The following is an 18,081-nucleotide window of genomic DNA, read 5'->3' as shown; positions in this document are numbered from 1 at the left end:
AGTGCAATTTTCATCTTCTCTACTGCATCCTCAGTAGTAATTATCATTTTATGTGCTATAGTACTCAATCTTTTTTTAACAACCTAAGCCAAATGGTAAAAGAAATATTGATTCTGTCTTTCAATGAGGCCAAAAATGAAGACTAGATGTTACAATTTTCTGAATTATACATATAAATAATGGTACCATTACTCCTCATTACCTGAATTTGTTAGTATCTGCTGAACAGGAGTCACACCCGCAGGGAGTGCCAAGGTAGCAGCTGTAGCAGCAGCACTCTGAAAAAAAAAAAATCAAAACCATATATGTGCATAACAGTACCTCAATTTATCTCTGGCACATTTTCATAGTGTTTGAAGTTTATCATTTAGTACACACTAAAATGAAAAGTTTTAACAAGACTAAATCCCATTTTATAGAATGATACAATGAAGACCACCTAGCTTAAAGGCCTTACTTAAATACTTCAAACAACAAAGTAGAGTAATATAATTGGGTTTTTTTCCCCCTGAAGAATGTGTTCTAAGGAAACCTCACACATACTAATAGTGCTATTCCACATATAAAATATCCATTCCATTATTTCTTTTCCTACTCTATTTCTTATTCCCAATTCCTTGTTGTCAATTACAGCTGACCCTTCAACAATGCAGGGGCTAAGGGCATCAACTCCTCACACAAGTGAAAATCCACATGTGACTTGTGACTTCCCAAAAGTTAAATAGCCTACTGTTGACCAGAAGCCTTACCAATAACATAAATGGTCAATTAAAACCTATTCTGCGTGATATATATATACGTATTATATACTGTATTCTATAATAAAGTAAGCTAGAAGAAAATATATACCTTATTTATTGAAAATAACCATATTTATCAAAAAAAACCCTGCATATATATGGACCATACAGTTCAAACCAAACTGTTCAAGTTCATACTTGAAGCAAAATGTTAAGTATCTTTGTTTTAGAAATCTTAATATTTTTAATTTATACTAAAATGAACAGGCCTAAAAGAAACCTTATATCAGAAGGATGAGCTTATATAGCTAGCAATTCTATGATGCCCTAAGATGACAATACTGGTACTCTACCTAGATGAAACATATTAGTAATAGTTTAATTAACACTTAAAATACCTAAAAATCTTAAGAAAAGTCATCAACTTTAATTTCTACATTCTAAAATGAAGGTAGTATCTGACATTTAAGTTAAAAATATATATATACATGGGTGTACTCTGAATCTCTTTAAATCCAGGATAAATTTTTCATTTATTGCTTCTGGAGACTTCTCCTCTCCCCTTTCCTCCAAGAGTTACACCACATTTTCTTTTACTGTTTTTTTTTTTTTTTAAATTCTGTACTCAAAAGTATTTCCATGCATCTCAATATAACTACATATGGAGGTAATTTTTCTCCCTCATCCTTCAATCTTTTTACAGGTACCAAGTCTTCACATACCAATCTAACATATACATTTCTAGAAACATCTCTATTTGGCAAGCTTTGAGAAATAAATTTAACTGTGCTTTGAAGATATTAATGCCAGAGAATCTCAACAATACTTGGAAAATTATATGCAAGTAGGTTCATGACACTATCTAGTATAGACTTCACATATGGTATTCCAAGAAAATGTGCTTCTTGTTGCCATTTGATAGGCCTACCTAGTTTCTACATCTAAAGCCTCCAATTCCCACTACACCCCAGAATCCAGCTATAGCCCCACCAGGTTTCTTCATGAAATCCTAGTTCTGCATTTCATTTATTTTAAATAAATCTTGTCCATATAGGCAAATGTAAGATAATCTAAGTCTAAGGACCACATTAACAACCACTTACTACTGAGAAATACTATTCAGAAATTTTAATATTCAGATTTTATGAGATTAATAGGGCTCCCTCTACTGGCAAAGTGAGAAATGTAGTTTCTACATGGCATACATGACACAATAACCACCTTCACACCTCTGCACATCCAAGACACTATCAGTAAGTATTTGTTGAGTGACACACCATACACAAAACACCTTTTATCAATGCCTACTGGGGCATCTGGGTGGCTCAGTGGGTTAAGCCTCTGCCTTCAGCTCAGGTCATGATCTCAGGGTCCTGGGATAGAGCCCCACATCGGGCGCTCTGCTCAGTGGGGAGCCTACTTCCCTCTCTTTCTCTGCCTGCCTACTTGTGATCTCTCTATCAAATAAATAAATAAAATCTTTAAAAACAAACCAAAAAATGCCTACTAAAAATTTCTTCTTGTATTTTATGAAATAGCCCTAAAATGAATAATGAATTAGAGCAATTATTTCATTAAGAGAACCTGTAAAACTGGTTTGACGTCAGGTCCTATTTGTTTTGTAGGTTCCCTGAAATAGCTGTCTACCTAATATATCACTATCCTACATTCTTATTAAATTACGTAACTTTTCAATGTTCATTTCCAAAGCATGCATAGCTTTAAAAAAAAAAAAATCAAAACCAGAATAAAATCTTGCCATCTGCAATGACATGCATGAATGGAGCTAAAGTGTATTACATTAAGTGAAATAAGTCAGAGAAAGACCAATACTCTGTGATCTCACTCATATGTGGAATCTAAAAAAGAGAACAGATGAACATATGGAAGAGGGAAAAGACAAAAAGGAGAGAGAGAAACAGGCCATCAGAGACTCTTAACAAAAGAGAACAGACTGAAGGCTGATAGAGGGAGGTGAGCAGGGAATGAGCTAAATGGGCGATGGGTATTAAGGAGGGCAACTGTTCTGAAGAGCACTGTGTATTGTATTTAAGTGATGAATCACTGAATTCTGCTCAAGAAACCACTATTACACTGTATGTTAACTAACTAGAATTTAAATTATTCTTTAAAAAAAGGAACTCATTCATCAAATGGTTATCTTTGAGTCAGGAATAATTTGAACAAACAAAACAAAAAAAAACCCTTTTATTTGTAAAGAGCCTACAGTGATTGTATTTCAGAACATATAAAATACATGGATAAACACTGATACACCAACTAAAATACTAAAATACACATAAATGCTACTAACACCTTTTACTGACAGATGTTTCTGATGTATGATCTATTTAAATACATGCTCTTTAGAATCAAGACATAACAAACAACTAAGAGACGTGCCACTAATTTTGACTTAGTCTCTCTTTTTCTTTTTTTTTTTTTAAAGATTTTATTTATTTATTTGTCAGAGAGAGAGCGAGCGAAAGCGAGCACAGGCAGACAGAGTGGAAGGCAGAGTCAGAGGGAGAAGCAGGCTCCCCGTGGAGCAAGGAGCCCAATGTGGGACTTGATCCCAGGACGCTGGGATCATGACCTGAGCCGAAGGCAGCTGCTTAACCAACTGAGCCACCCAGGCATCCCTTGACTTAGTCTCTTTAAACACTATGTTAATTCAAAATTTTCTTCCAAACACTAAAAATTCTTAGAAATCAGAGGGGCCTACTCCAAGTGATTCTACAAAATTTTCTGTTTTAAAAAGGACAAAAGTCAGGGCGCCTGGGTGGCTCACTGGATTAAGTGGCCAATTCTTGATTTCAGCTCAGGTCATGATCTCAGGGTCCTGGGATCAAATTCAGCGTCTGCCTCTGCACTCAGCAGGGAGCCTGCCCCCTCTCCCTCTGCCCTGCCACCTGCTTTGCATGTGCACACGCTCTCTCCTTCCTTCTCTCTTAGATGAATAACTAAATCTTAAAAAATAAAATAAAATAAAATAAAAGGACACAAGTTATTCCTTAGGAAACAGTCTCAATAGTACCAACTGCAATACAGATCCTACAGTGAGACTTGCATTTTAAAGAGTGGAGGTTAAAAAGAAATTTGGGCCTGAGACTTGAAATAGAATTTTCTGAATGATAATAATTCTTGTGATGCCATGACAGACTGGAATTTTGTGATTTATGAAGAACTGATTCCAGCAATTTGAACTAGAAGGACAAACAGATATCCTTGATTCTTTTGTGAATTTAAAAACTGCAACTTCTACTATCATGCAGAAATTTGCAAAAACTGCAACTTCTACTATCATGCAGAAATCTGTAATTCTGTCAAGCTATAAATTTGTAAGGCTGGTATATTTAAAAAGGAGTCATCTGTCTGGTAGGTGAGCCCTGTTTCGTATCTGCTTATCAATCACAGATGAGCTCTGAAGTTAACTATTCATTACTCACCAAACAGAAGTGATTTTTTAAAATACTGCTTTTTCAGGGCACCTGGGTGGTGCATTTGGTTAAGCATCCAACTTTTGGTGGCTCAGGTCATGATCTCAGGGTTGTGAGATCAATGGAGCCCTGCATCAGGCTCTGCATTCTCTGCATTCTTTCCCTCTCACCTCCTCCCAATGCGCTGCCCCTCCACGCATACGTACACACAAGCATACTATCAAATCAATAAATTTTTGAAAAATACCTATTTTTGCTTTTTTCATTTTAAAAAAAGAACTATCTGAAAAAAAAATCTCACTGCTAGCATTAGACTAAGATTTTCTTTAAAAAGTGATTCTTGGGATGCCTGGGTGGCTCAGTTGGTTAAGCAGCTGCCTTCGGCTCAGGTCACGATCCCAGCGTCCTGGGATCAAGTCCCACATCGGGCTCCTTGCTCCGCGGGGAGCCTGCTTCTCCCTCTGACTCTGCCTTCCACTCTGTCTGCCTGTGCTCACTCTCACTCTCTCTCTTACAAATAAATAAATAAAATCTACATTCTATTTATTGTAAAAAGAACAAAAAGCCATTTATGAGAATGCACTGGAATAACTATTCTAATAAGACTTCTTTTTAATGTCTTATTAAAAAAAAAACTTTAAGCATATAGGTAAAGACTCTCTAAGAATCTGAAGTAGTTTTTCTCATTTTATTTATATGGTACTATATTCGATGGGAAATATCACATGCCCTAAATGAAATTTGAAAATTTAGTTTGTTCAGTGAATATCCCTTAGAAATACCAAAAAACTAATGCATAATAAACTCAACTGTTTAAAATATATTTTAAAGTAGTGATATACACATTGTAATAAATCTTATTATGCTATACTATGGTTAAATCAGAGCAAAAATTTTCAAAGGTTTCATCTTAAAAACAGTTATCCTGAACTATCCAAACAGTTCATTTTTATTTTTAAAGTTTTAATTCTAGTAATTAATGGGTCTTCTGAAACAGGACTATAATTGGCATATTATGTTTGGTAGGTCCCCTAAACCCATTTTCCAAAAATAGCTTGGAATGAAATAGCTCTCACAAAGCATCATTCTTTTGGTATTTTCAACAGAAAACTGCATGATTTTATGAAATCTACGTCTAAATACAAAACTAACCTTGAGATCTACTGCTAAATCTAGTAATTAGGAAACCAAATAAAACAGCTATTTTGTTCAAGTCTTGAATAAACTTCAAGTTGTTAATACACAACATACCTGGGCATAATCACAATTTTGAGTTAGAATAAGTAGAGCCAAACAAAGTCTTATGTTCTGAGTCTTACCATGTTTGATGCATTCATATGTTGTATCAGCTTAGAATCAGGAACTATAACTTGTGGTGCAGCAGCTATTAAAAAAAAAAGTACAAGTACAAACAAGGAACCGTGACATGAGGCTGTTTCATAATCCAAAGAATACTATACAATGCTGAAAACTTATTTCCTGTTTCCTACATTCAAATGTATTCACCCATTTGATACCTCAGAATGTTATAAATTTCTATAGCAAGTAACAGCTGTGATATACCCATCTTATACTGAAAACATCAATTAAAAAGATTTGAGTAACAACACCTAAGAATACAAGGGAATTGGGGAACATGAAGTAGTGAGATACCTAATACCTACACGTATCCAGCTCTGTGCATTCTTAAACTGGAAATTTTCAAACACAACTTAATTGTCTTACTAACTCAATACTGTTTTATTGATATAAAGATACTACTGTTAGAATGAGTTAGTAGTCCATTAAGAATGAACTCAAAAAAACTATTAACTAGTTGCTTTTAATCTATATAGCCCTCTTCTCCCATCTGGTAGTTGCCAGAATTTTAAGTTACATCCACCAACTTTTTCAAAAATATAAATCAGAAATAATGACAATGTTAAAAAAAAAAAAAAATAAGAAAGAAAGAATGGCAATGTTACATAAGAACAAAAGGAACTAAGTGTTTGATTCCGCAAATTTCAGAGAATAAACAGATAATCCCATTATCCTAATATTCTCTGAGTGAAGAAAATCAAATTTTAATTTATGATGACCTAAAATCCTAGTGCCAGCCCTAAAGGCAATAGGAGGAACAGTCATCAAAACGGATCAAAAGGATAAGATGATTTGATCCAGGAATAGAATAAAACCAAATATTAAAAGTCTTATTTGGTATAAATAGTAAAACAATCCAAACAGACATTTCTACCATACATTAGTTACTAAATATCACTATCCATTAGAAGTCTTATATATTCTCAGATACTCTCAAATGGGGCAAATGGGTAACTAAACCATTATCTTAAAATAAAACTTTTCACTAACCTTCATTCTCCTCTCCAGTAACAAGATTTACAAAACTAAAATACATTTGAGTTTCAGCTCAGGTCATAATCTCAGGGTTAAGTTTTATAACTGAATACATTATGTGTCATGACCGAAAATACTTACTACATATTATAGGCCAAACTTCCTAACCTTCTCAGGGCCCAAATTTTCCTTAGCACTGAAATGTTGGAAGAGCTACTTCACAAAGCCTTTTATAAGGCTTCAATGAAACAAATCTATAAATTCACTGGCACATTACAAAGCACTATGGACACACTCTATAAATACCTGATTTTTCTTACCTTCAAACCAAGTAATATAAATTAAGATATGTATATACACTCTTCACTTAAAAGAAATCTAATTTCATCATTTTACATTTAAAGTACTAGGGAATTGAAATCTCAGACTGCCACACTTAAAAACTCCCCCAGTGTTTAAGATATATTTATAAAAACCAACTCAAATGTCTCTGAAATAATAAATCAATTTCATAAAGAAAGTAGATAACGATTTTACCATATAAAATAATGAAATCCTCAGTAAATAAATCTTTGTCCATCTGATGTATTTTAGGAAATCTACCATTATGTAGCCTTCTCAAAAGAAAATATTAATATTAATAAAATATTAATACACTTACATCATCTTAGGCTCTCAATTGGTTATTATTACTACAATACAGAATCCATGTAAATACACATACACAGACAACCCCTCAGTCAACAGAAAGAAAAAATCCACATTTCTCTTCTCTGAAAATGACAAATTTCATTTCCAAGTTGTAAGCTGAAAAATACATCCAGTCTCACCTTGCTGTGATGCAGGAATAAGGACCTGTTGGGTCTGCGCTTGCTGAGGTACTGTCTGCTGTGGCTGAGTTTGCTGATGGTGGTGGTGGTGGTGATGTTGCTGCTGCTGGGGTTGATGTTGCTGCTGAACTTGCAATAAAAGCTGCTGCTCTTCTGAATGAAATCCATCTACTGCCCTAGACTGCATTAGTTTATTCTCCCACAACTAAGGCAAAGAAAAGTAAAAAACATTCTAAGTCAATGCTAGTAAAGGTAACTCCAGCCACATGGACAAAATATATTTTACTAGTCTGTTTATAAAATTCTCCCATTTTCAATCTTTATTTTCTCCTCTCACCCTAGGACAGCTATTATAATGGGAAAAAAATCAGATACGGGCAAAAATAAGAAAGAAAATATTTATGACTATTTCATACTTTTCCCTAACACAGATCCTCTCTAACAGACTTAAGTGTTCAATCTGGAGAATCTCAACCCTTATAAGAAACTGCCCAAGAAAGAAATAAGCCATTTTTTAAATATACAAAATGAAATTAATTTAGTTATTTTGGGGTGCACCTGCGTGGCTCAGTCAGTTAAGCATTTGACTCTGATTTAGGCGGTAAGCTCTGCACAGTTTGACCCACCTCCCAGCCCCCACTCTTGAGGACACATATAGTCTCAAAAAAGTAAATGTAATATTTTTAAAAAGTAATTCAGTCATTTTGTACACACACCTAGCCCATACACACACTTTGTTTTCTCCCCTAGGATATCCTCTTGGAATACTGCCTAACACACCTGAGACTTCTAGGAGATCCTTCAAAAAGGTCTTTTTACCATACTCACAATGATTTTTACATCTTCCAATACTTCGAACTGTTCCAGAAATTCTGTATTTGTAGCTACATGCTAATAACAATTCCAGCATATCTCTAATGGCTTGCTAAAAAAGTAAACTAAAGGTCAATCTCCCAAAGCAACAATTCCCCTTAGTAAGCTCACTGTTTAGATCTGCCTGAAGACTACAGAGATACTAACAGTATCTCCCTCCACTGGTTGTTGTGAAGATTCAGTAACATATTTATGTAAAACGTTTATCAGAATCTAGCATAAACTCAGTGACCAATAAATGTTAGTTTTCATTATTACAGTGCTAGTGCTATTAATTGTGTAATAGAGCATTACACTAGAAATCAGAAACATGGTCCTCGTTCGGCCACTATTCGGTTTTGTGGACAAATTGCCTTTCTTGGGCATTTTCCTCATCTAAAAAGAGGACAAGCTGATTTACTTCTAAAATCACTTCCAGCAAGAAACTGTAAGTGTATGAAAAATCTCAAATTAAAAACAGCTAGAATTCTACCTAGGGTAACAAAGAATTACTTTCGGAGAGCTCAAGTTGTATCTGGTTCATCTCTGTAGAGTAGGCATTTAGCACAACACACAAGACAAAATGGACACCTATTACTGTCACTATCCCTTCCAAAGCACTGTTCCAATCTGTCCTTACTAGTATGGCCCTGGTTCAAGTCCTTTCCTCCCACCAGTACTACCATAAAGTGTAATGACTTAGCCCACTGAGCTCCCCATATCGTCATAAATTCCACAAATAATTACTGAGATCTCCTATATACTAGGCACTATTAGAGGCACTGAAACAGTGAACAAGCCTGACAAAATCCTTCCCCTCACAGAGCCCACCAATCTAGTGAAAACTTGCTCTTCCAATCTATCCTCTATAAATCAGTGGTCCTCAAAATACTGTCATCAGCATCACCTGAGAACTTGTTAGGCATACTAATTCTCAGGCCCCACGCCAGACCTACTGACTCAGCAACTCTGGGGATGGAGCCAAAAATCTGTTTTAATAACCTGTCCAGGTCACTTTAATGCATGCTGTTAAAGTCTAAACCAATGCTTTTCAAAGTGCATATTGCAATCCATTAGTGGGTTGTTAAAAGTCAATTTAATTTCTTTTTTCTTTTTTAGTATAAGTAATTGAATTAAAAAGAAAATGTCAAACTGTGCCTCTATCAGGTCAGACTCTCTGCAACAGCAGTCCAAAAATCTGCATTTTAACTAGCAGCCCAGAGAATCTTTCTCACTTTGAAGATTAAGCTCCTTAATACAGAATTATGTTACCTCTGTAACTGTTACTATGACTCGCATTCTACCTTCCTAACAGTGTCAACGTACTTTAAGTTCCCTGAATATAGCATACCTATCTCATGTCTAAATCTTACTAAACCATTCCTTCTGCCTAGCAGTCTTCCCTCATGATTCCCTAAACAATGGATATGTCAAAGTCACATAGCCTCGAAAGAAATCACTCACTGCCTCCAAATTCTAGAAATATTTTTTTAAAGATTTTATTTATTTATTTGACAGAGAGACATCACAAGTAGGCAGAGAGGCAGGCAGAGAGAGAGGAGGAAGCAGGCTTCCCACTGAGCAAAGAACACAGGGCTCGATCTCAGGACTCTGGGATCAAGACCAGAGCTGAAGGCAGAGGCTTTAACCCACTGGGCCACCCAGGCACCCCTCTATCATACTTTTCACACCAAGTCTACCTTCTCTACTGAAGTATGAACTCCTTCAAGGCAGAGACTGTCTTATTCAGGAGGCAACAGAATGACTAAGAGCTTATCAGACATTTAGATTTAATTTCAAAGAAGAGACGGGCAAACAAACTGTTGTTTCTAGCTAATGTACAGATGCTACTGACATCTTGGCCAAGACAATTTTTATTGTACAGGTAGTGCCACAGGAAGTATACCCCTACCCCAAAAAAACCCCAAAAATCCATTCTGGGCTGTAGCCGACTAAATGCCAAAGGTGCCCACTAGACATTAAGACAAGCAAACATGGCCCCACACATTTCCAACTGCTGCAGGTGGGTAGGGAGCAGAGGAAAAAGGGGTGTTGGAGTAGGCCACTGAGAATTCACATTTACCAAGTACCAAATACTGTCCCAGGTAACATGAAAAATACAAATACAATACTGTATATTTAGCATTAAACTTTAATATCAAATAATATAAAGTTCAAACTAATTATTGTTTTTATCCAATTTTTTATGATTTTAATTGTACTTATCAAAATACTCTACTATTCAAATATCACCTATTTATTTTTTTAAAAGATTTTATTTATTTATTTGACAGACAGAGATCACAAGTAGGCAGAGAGAGAGGGGAGGAAGCAGGCTCCCTGCACTTTCCAAGTAACTTTACACATAGACTCATTTTTACAAAATCCTGTAACACAGACATTGTTACTATCTCCTTTTTACAGAAAAACAACAACAACAACAACAACAAAAACAGAAGAACAATAAGTTAGATAATTTATCCAAGACCACCAACCAACAGCAGGCAAAGTGGTATATAATCCAGGCAGTCTGATTCCAGTATTCCCCAGTCACAGAACCTGGACCCTGAGAGTGAAGACTAAGTGTCCTTTAAATTCTACACCCTAGACCCCTTGCTTGCCACATCCTAATCCTAGCTCTGGTCCAAGTTTTAATCTCTACACTATATTGCTGCTATCACAGCAGGTCCAGTCACAACTCTGGTACCTTCCTTTTCCCTGGTAAGTATTATACATGTCATCTGAAGACAAAAGGCCTTCATTAAAGTCTGTACTATTTGCTAAATAATCTTATCAAAGCATATTCCTTCTGAATCTGTTTTTTGACCTATAAGTTTGTGATTAAATCTATGGTTTCCTGGCAGTTTGCCAGGCTAGAAATTTGAAGGATTCTACTTCCACAAAACATCTAGTTCCTGAATAAATACAAGAAAACTGCATTTCTGGGCTCCCATGAAATGAGGTTGGGGTATGGAGATCCCCCCAAGGAAAATGAAGTAGAGAATAATAAATTATTGTTCAAGTTATGGCCCAAGTATTTATATACAACTTGAGTATATTTAGAAGAGTGGTTCTCAATCAGAGGTGGTTTTGCCCCCCAGGGACATTTGGCAATGCAGAGAGAAATTTTTAGTTGTCAGAAATGAGCAGTACTACGGGCATTTAGTAGGCAGAGGCCAGGTATGCTGTTAACATTCTACAATGATCAGAACAGCTCTCTGCAACAAAGAATTAACAAATGACAGTAATGTCAAGGCTGAGAAACCTGATCTAGAGACCAATAAACTGAGTTTCAGATTTGTCTCCAACTGAGGAAATTATTCTCACTTTATTTCATTGAGAAGAGAGGCCAAGTTTTATATGTACTTGCTATTTAGATATGGGTAGGTCTGACAGTGTGGAAATGAGGATGACTTTATCATTCACTTTAAACAGGATTTGTAGACTGTCATTCCCACCCATAATCACTCACTAACCCAAAACACAATTTACATTCAAATACAAATTAAAGAATATCAAGACTATGTTTTAGGTGTTTTTTCTATCTCCCATAGTTTATACATTCAAGTAGGTCCAAAGTGTTTCAAGAGATAACCTCTGTGACTTTTTTAATCACCTCTCTTCCAGCATTATCTAGTTAGACTTCAAATTACATGCACAGTCCTTACTCATCTTAATTCGTCATCTAATTCACCACTGTATCCTTCAGCAGTGGTGAAGTTTTTGATAAGAGTCTGTGACACAGCCAAAAAACGGGGAGGAAGGGGTTAGAACTAGACAAAGTTCTCTGTGAATAATAAAACATAAAAGCAATGTTAGTTTTTATTAGCAAGATGTCTAAACCTGTAGAATATAATACAGTATCTAGCGGCCACACATAGTGATTTATTTATTTTTACTTTTTAATACATGGTGATTTAAATTGCAATTAATTATAATTAAAAATTTAGTTCTTCAGTTCCATTAATTACATTTCAAGTGCTTAATAGCCACATGTCACTAGTGGCTACCATACTGGAGAGTACAGATACGGACCATTTATCACCACAGATAGGGCATATTCTGGAAATTCTGAGATCTTGAAGAAATTCAGTAAAGAGAATTAAAATAACATAAATTCCATTTAGTGTAACAGTGTATTTTCAAACACAGTTACAACCCACAATAGAAGAGTATGCCCCATCTGAAAAACAGCAAAAATATTAAAATACTTTGTTCTGTTAGGTTCTGGAACCATGTTTGTTATTAACTAACTTAATTAAATACTTACTGAATACCAACCACATATGCGAGGCACTGTGCTAGAGACTAGGGATTCAAAGTCGAATAATTCACAATTTTTGTCATTATACATCAAACAATGTATAACACATACATAATATTCATATATTACATACATTATTTATCTATTACACATATATTTGAAAAATCAAGTGTAATAAAAATAGAGTGAGATCTATTTAATCTCAAAGACAGCTCATTCTCTTTGGATAATGCTTTGATGCTAGTGGGACCAGTAGAAAAAATAAACTCCCCACAGTTTGTGAAAAGCAAGAATAGATAACCAACAACCTGGATTGACTACCAATTTGATTTAGAGTGGATTAAAGAATTTGGGGCTGATTTTCTACATTTAAAAATGTTATATCGGGGCACCTAAAGCCTCTGCCTTCAGCTCAGGTCATGGTCTCAGGGTCCAGGGATCAAGCCCTGCATCGGGCTCTTTGCTCAGCGGGGAGCCTGCTTCCCCCCCCTTTCTCTACCTGCCTCTCCGCCTACTTGTGATCTCTGTCAAATAAATAAATAAAAATCTTTAAAAATGTTGTATCTTGGGGTGCCTGGGTGGCTCAGTGGGTTAAAGCCTCTGCCTTCAGCTCAGGTCATGATCTCAGGGTCCTGGGATGGAGCCCCACATCAGGCTCTCTGCTCAGCAGGGAGCCTGTTTCCTCCTCTCTCTCTGCCTGCCTCTGCCTACTTGTGATCTCTGTCAAATTAAAAAAAAAAAATATATATATATATATACTGTATCTTCTAAATAAGGTCAAAGTACCTCAAGGAAAACCATTATATGAGCGTAAGATAAACTGCAAAGTAGCTCCACATAACACAAAGGGATCTTACTCTCTCATTCATATCCTGAGACACTTTATGCTACTTAAGCAGTATATATTGCGATTCTTCCATCTTATGCCTCAAGAGTTGGCATTCTTTTGCTTGTATTTTAGGATGCCTACTCTTCACTTTTAATCACACCATCACATTTCATGAACCATCACATTTGTCTCAAGGTAAATACAAATTTCCTCATCTCACTTAAATCTACGTGTTTCCTTCCTTGCACAGGCAGATTCTTGTTAAAAACTCCACAGAAGCTACCCCCAGATGCCTAAACACTCTAATATTTCATGACCGTAATAAAGCTGAGGTTTACTTTATTTAAGGTAAGTTCCTAAGCTGCAGCCTCCACACTGCCACTGAATAGATAAATAATAAAGTTCTTAACACTGACTATGATTACTGATTTGTACGTAGTCCTCAAGAATATCAATACCCAATTTTTAAGCCAGCAGTTCTAAAACTTTTTAGTCTCAGGATCCTTCACTGCTATCAAAAATTACTAAAGACCTCAAAGAGCTTTTATGAAATTGTAACTAAGTTGGGTATTTTGTTTACAAATTCATTTAAAAACAGCAATGTATCCATCGCATGTTAACATAAATAACACATTTTTAACAAAAATAACCAAATCAAATTTACTGACAAATAGTTTAAAGGAAAAATAGCTGGGTTCTCCTATCTGCTTCTACAACCATCTTATTGTTTTGGTTGAATATATCAAGAAAATCTGTCTTCCCACACAGTTGGAATGGTGATGTTTCTTAAAAGGTAGCTACAATGTAAAATCTGAAACCACACACCAATGAACTTTTTGTACTCTTAGATTAAAATCCATTAATTTATCTTTCACTTTGAACAAGGGATTTTGCAACATCATGCATTGGTCATTTGGAAAATGTAAATTCAGTGAATTATGTGATATTTCAAATATTAACACATTTCATTAAAGGTATCAAATATTCTGATTTCTTAACATTAACAATGATCTCATCTTGATTCTTCAGTACACATCTTTTTTTTTTTTTTTGAGATTTTATTTATTTGACAGAGAGAAATCCCAAGTAGGCAGAGAGGCAGGCAGAGAGAGAGGGAGAAACAGGCTTTCCGCTGAGCAGAGAGCAGGATGCAAAGTTTGATCCCAGGACCCTGAGACCATGACCTGAGTGAGCAGAAGGCAGAGGCTTAACCCACTGAGCCACTCGGGCACCCCAGTACACATCTTTTTAAATATTCACTGCATCAAAAAGGGAAGCATACATAAAGCACTGTGCATATGAAGAGTTACCTCAAAGAAAAGTACTTGTGCAGTTGAGTAGCAAGTTTAATTGGCCACTTTTCATGGAACACAACTTTTACCGAAAACATGACAAACTCATGTTTTATTATTTACTATTATTATTATTATTATTTATTATTTTTATTATTTACTCATCTGTCATTATTCAGATGGACATTTGGCCAACCTCACCTCCTGAAAGAATCTGTGGGGAAACCTTAGGATTTCACAGACCTTATTTTGAAAACTACTGTTCTGAGCAATAAAGCAAAATATTCAATGATTTCATGAGTTATTACAACAACAAGGAAACACAAATGTTAAATAAAAATATCTAATTACCATTGCGTAAGTCCAAAGAAATTCAAGAGATAGAAAACCAACACCCAGTGTAAAATATATCATAAACCTAGTATTTGGCCTACATTTAAAAAAAAAAAACACTTAAGAACACAAAACTATTTTATCAAAGCACTTACTTAATCTCCACAACATAAATACTTGTGATTTTATTTATTTACTTGACAGAGAGATCACAAGTAGGCAGAGACAAGCAGAGAAAGAGAGGGAAGGAGACTCCCTACCGAGCAGAGAACCCGATGTAGGGCTTGATCCCAGGACCCTGAGATCATGACCTGAGCTGCAGGCAGAGGCTTAATGATGAGCCGCCCAGGCACCCCCATAAATACTTTTTAAAATATAGGTACATTAAAGATCATTAAAAAAGTAAAAACAAACAAACAAACAAAACAAAAATCAAAAACTGTACATATGTTAAATAATTAGACCATAAATATGCAATGTTAATGGTCCATTAATAATAGTGAATGCTATTGCCAGGCACTGTGCTTAATAAGCACTTTATATGGTTATTGTATTTAATCCTCAAAACAAACCTATAAGGCAAGTCTGACCAATTCTTGTATCACACATAATGGAACTGAAATACAAACAGTGTGCCTAGGAGCAGAGGAAGGATGGATGGTAGAGCAATCTAAAACTAGCATCCTTCACCCATCCACACACTGCCTCCTGCAGCAAAGTTGAATGTTCACCCCATGGAAAAATTATGGATCAGTCCCTAGCTGAAGAGAGGATTTTAAGGGGGGGAGAAAAAAAGGCATGACTATTAAAAATAACAAAAAGAGGCAAACTCACGGTTTTTAGTTCCATCAGAACTTGTTCATCAACTCCATCATCCAAAAAGATGTCTCTTACATCATTAATAACATCTTCAATCACAGATCTGTACAATTTAGGCTTCAAAGGAAAAATAAAAAACTTGAAAAAATCATTTTTCACATATTACAAACAAACAGTCATTTTTCCAACTAAACACAATTTATTTTAGAAGCTATCACTTAAGATACGGTCATCCTAACAAACACGATTTGCTTCAATTAAAATGGATTATTTTACGACTGCATATTTTAAAAGAAGTCTCAAAGACTAATACAATTCAAATACAGAAGTCCTTATGCATACAAGGTCCACACAATTTCCAGTTATAACTTCCTATGTTGTTATAATTAAAACATCTAATATGACCCAATAAATAGCCTTATGGGTTGCTTATGTCTGGTTCCTATTATTCTTCCCTTTGTTTGACCCCTGTTAGATCTCACAACCTCCTCACTAAGACTTAAACTGGACAACCTTATGTCCTGCAGTCATTTGCCTGATAGTATCTACAACCTAATTTAAAAATCACGTAATTTCTATTTTCTGTTAACCAGTCTGTGCCTTTAAACCATGAAATTGTTCATATACCCACAATAACAGGAATCAAAGGCCCAGATGAACAAGGAACACTGACCTCTTTCCCAGGATTTCTTTCCTTTAACAACTGCCCAGATGATGCTATGAAACAGAATCATGGACAGCCTCAACGTTTACTTTTCTAATTATTATTATTACTACTATTGTTGGTATTATTTAGGAAGGGTTGGAGGAGAAGATTGTTCTAAAGGTTGCCAGAAGAATAAAAGGAGAAAAAATGTGAAAGCACTTTCAAAAGTATAAAGTATTTTTTAAAAATCAAAATGTAACGGACAATAATCTGCTCAACCCACATCCTATTTTTAACATGTTAGGCAAGAAGCTTGCATGTCAGTATGATAGAACTAGTGCTATCTTGTTATAAATCCTAACCATTATCTCACACAATTAAGGTTATCATCCTTTTTCTTTTAATGTTTGTTATTATTTGTGTTTTATAACCTGCTTAAAGTAAGAATTACTGGTTCCCCAATAATACCAAGGGTTTGCTCTCATAACCAAACCTCAAACAGAAATGCTTCACTAGCATCTCTTTCAGAAACATTGTTATCACAGGAGAACCATCTAAGAAAATGCATTTCTTGCACTGCCAAAACTACAAATAACGAGTTCCTCTGCATAACTTACCTCAACCATTAAAATCTATTCCTTTTCATCACAACCAGAAAAACAATTCATATACCTGGGTTCTGACCTTTGCTATTCCACACACTAACCTACTTTACCAAATTAACCTCTGTAAACTATTAAGTTATTCATGTGCAAATGTGGAACTCTATAGGATCTCAATTTTAACATTCTGATTGTATATATAAGGAAATTGTCACTGACTATAGGTATCACTTTATCTATGCAGATTTAACCACTGAATTACAAAAATAACATTTAAAAAGTGGCTTTTTTAAGCCAATAATGATCCTTAAACCACTATTAAGGTGACGGTATAATTTTAAATTTATTACTATGAATCTGGACAGTTGGCGTTTTATGAAGTCAATCACTCCTAAAAATCTGCAGCTTGGAGATCCAGAGATTTACAGGTACAAAACTTGCTTCCCTCTGGCACTCCCTACTTAATGAATTTATCTTGTTTTAGGATTTTGCTTATGCACCTTAGTTAAGTCACAACTTCACCATTTAGCGGATTCATAAAAGCACTATAAAGGGAAATGTGTATTCTTCATGACATACACACACAAAGAACAATTTAGCAGAATTCTTCCGAAGTTGATAAGCCCCCATAATACTGATGAATGGGGGGATGTAGGGACTATCTGAAATAAGCAATTTCCAAGTTATTATTTAAAATACTAAACCTTACTTGAGCCAAAGTTTTTGCCTTTTACAAAATAAGAACTATTTTAGGTTTGTCCTGGTTTTCAAAACACAGACATTCCAAACTGGTAAATTAAAGAAACATGACTGTCACTATCTAATGACTATTTAGAAGGTTCCTTTCAAAAGTGTTAGTTCCCTGAGGGAACACTGGAAAATAAATCAGATTAACATCCATCTAGAATATTAATATCCAATGAAATAAACTGCCAACTTACAATTTTAATTTTTTTAAGATCCAGTTTGCACTACGCCTCCTCACTCTCATTACTCACAATTCGTCTGTACATAAGTGTACTATAGAGATAAGGTCCTATGCTGAGGCTTTAAACACTTGAATATTTCTTCAAAAAGCTTTGTGTCTCCAACATTTATTA

General features: G+C 35.2%; 1 protein-coding gene and 1 non-coding gene across 3 annotated transcripts in view; both read right to left on the bottom strand.

Moving 5' to 3' along the window:
• Positions 1 to 18,081, bottom strand: part of GTF2A1 (general transcription factor IIA subunit 1) — a 43,617-nt gene that overhangs the window by 23,456 nt on the left and 2,080 nt on the right. For both annotated transcript variants that reach the window (XM_004739123.3, XM_045071687.1), the window contains exons 2-5: positions 15,749 to 15,850; positions 7,345 to 7,549; positions 5,500 to 5,564; positions 203 to 278 (exon numbers count right to left, since the gene is read on the bottom strand). In XM_004739123.3, coding sequence (XP_004739180.1) covers positions 203 to 278; positions 5,500 to 5,564; positions 7,345 to 7,549; positions 15,749 to 15,850 — 448 coding nt within the window. The remainder of the gene's footprint in view (positions 1 to 202; positions 279 to 5,499; positions 5,565 to 7,344; positions 7,550 to 15,748; positions 15,851 to 18,081) is intronic.
• Positions 6,163 to 6,306, bottom strand: LOC123390585. The gene has a single exon (XR_006605132.1). It is a non-coding gene; the product is annotated as a small nucleolar RNA SNORA79 (small nucleolar RNA).

The sequence above is a fragment of the Mustela putorius genome, unplaced genomic scaffold (genome assembly GCF_011764305.1).
Source record: "Mustela putorius furo isolate JIRA1106 unplaced genomic scaffold, ASM1176430v1.1 tig00000129_pilon_pilon_pilon, whole genome shotgun sequence".
NCBI lineage: Eukaryota > Metazoa > Chordata > Mammalia > Carnivora > Mustelidae > Mustela > Mustela putorius.
This window is presented reverse-complemented; position numbering and strand designations above follow the sequence as displayed.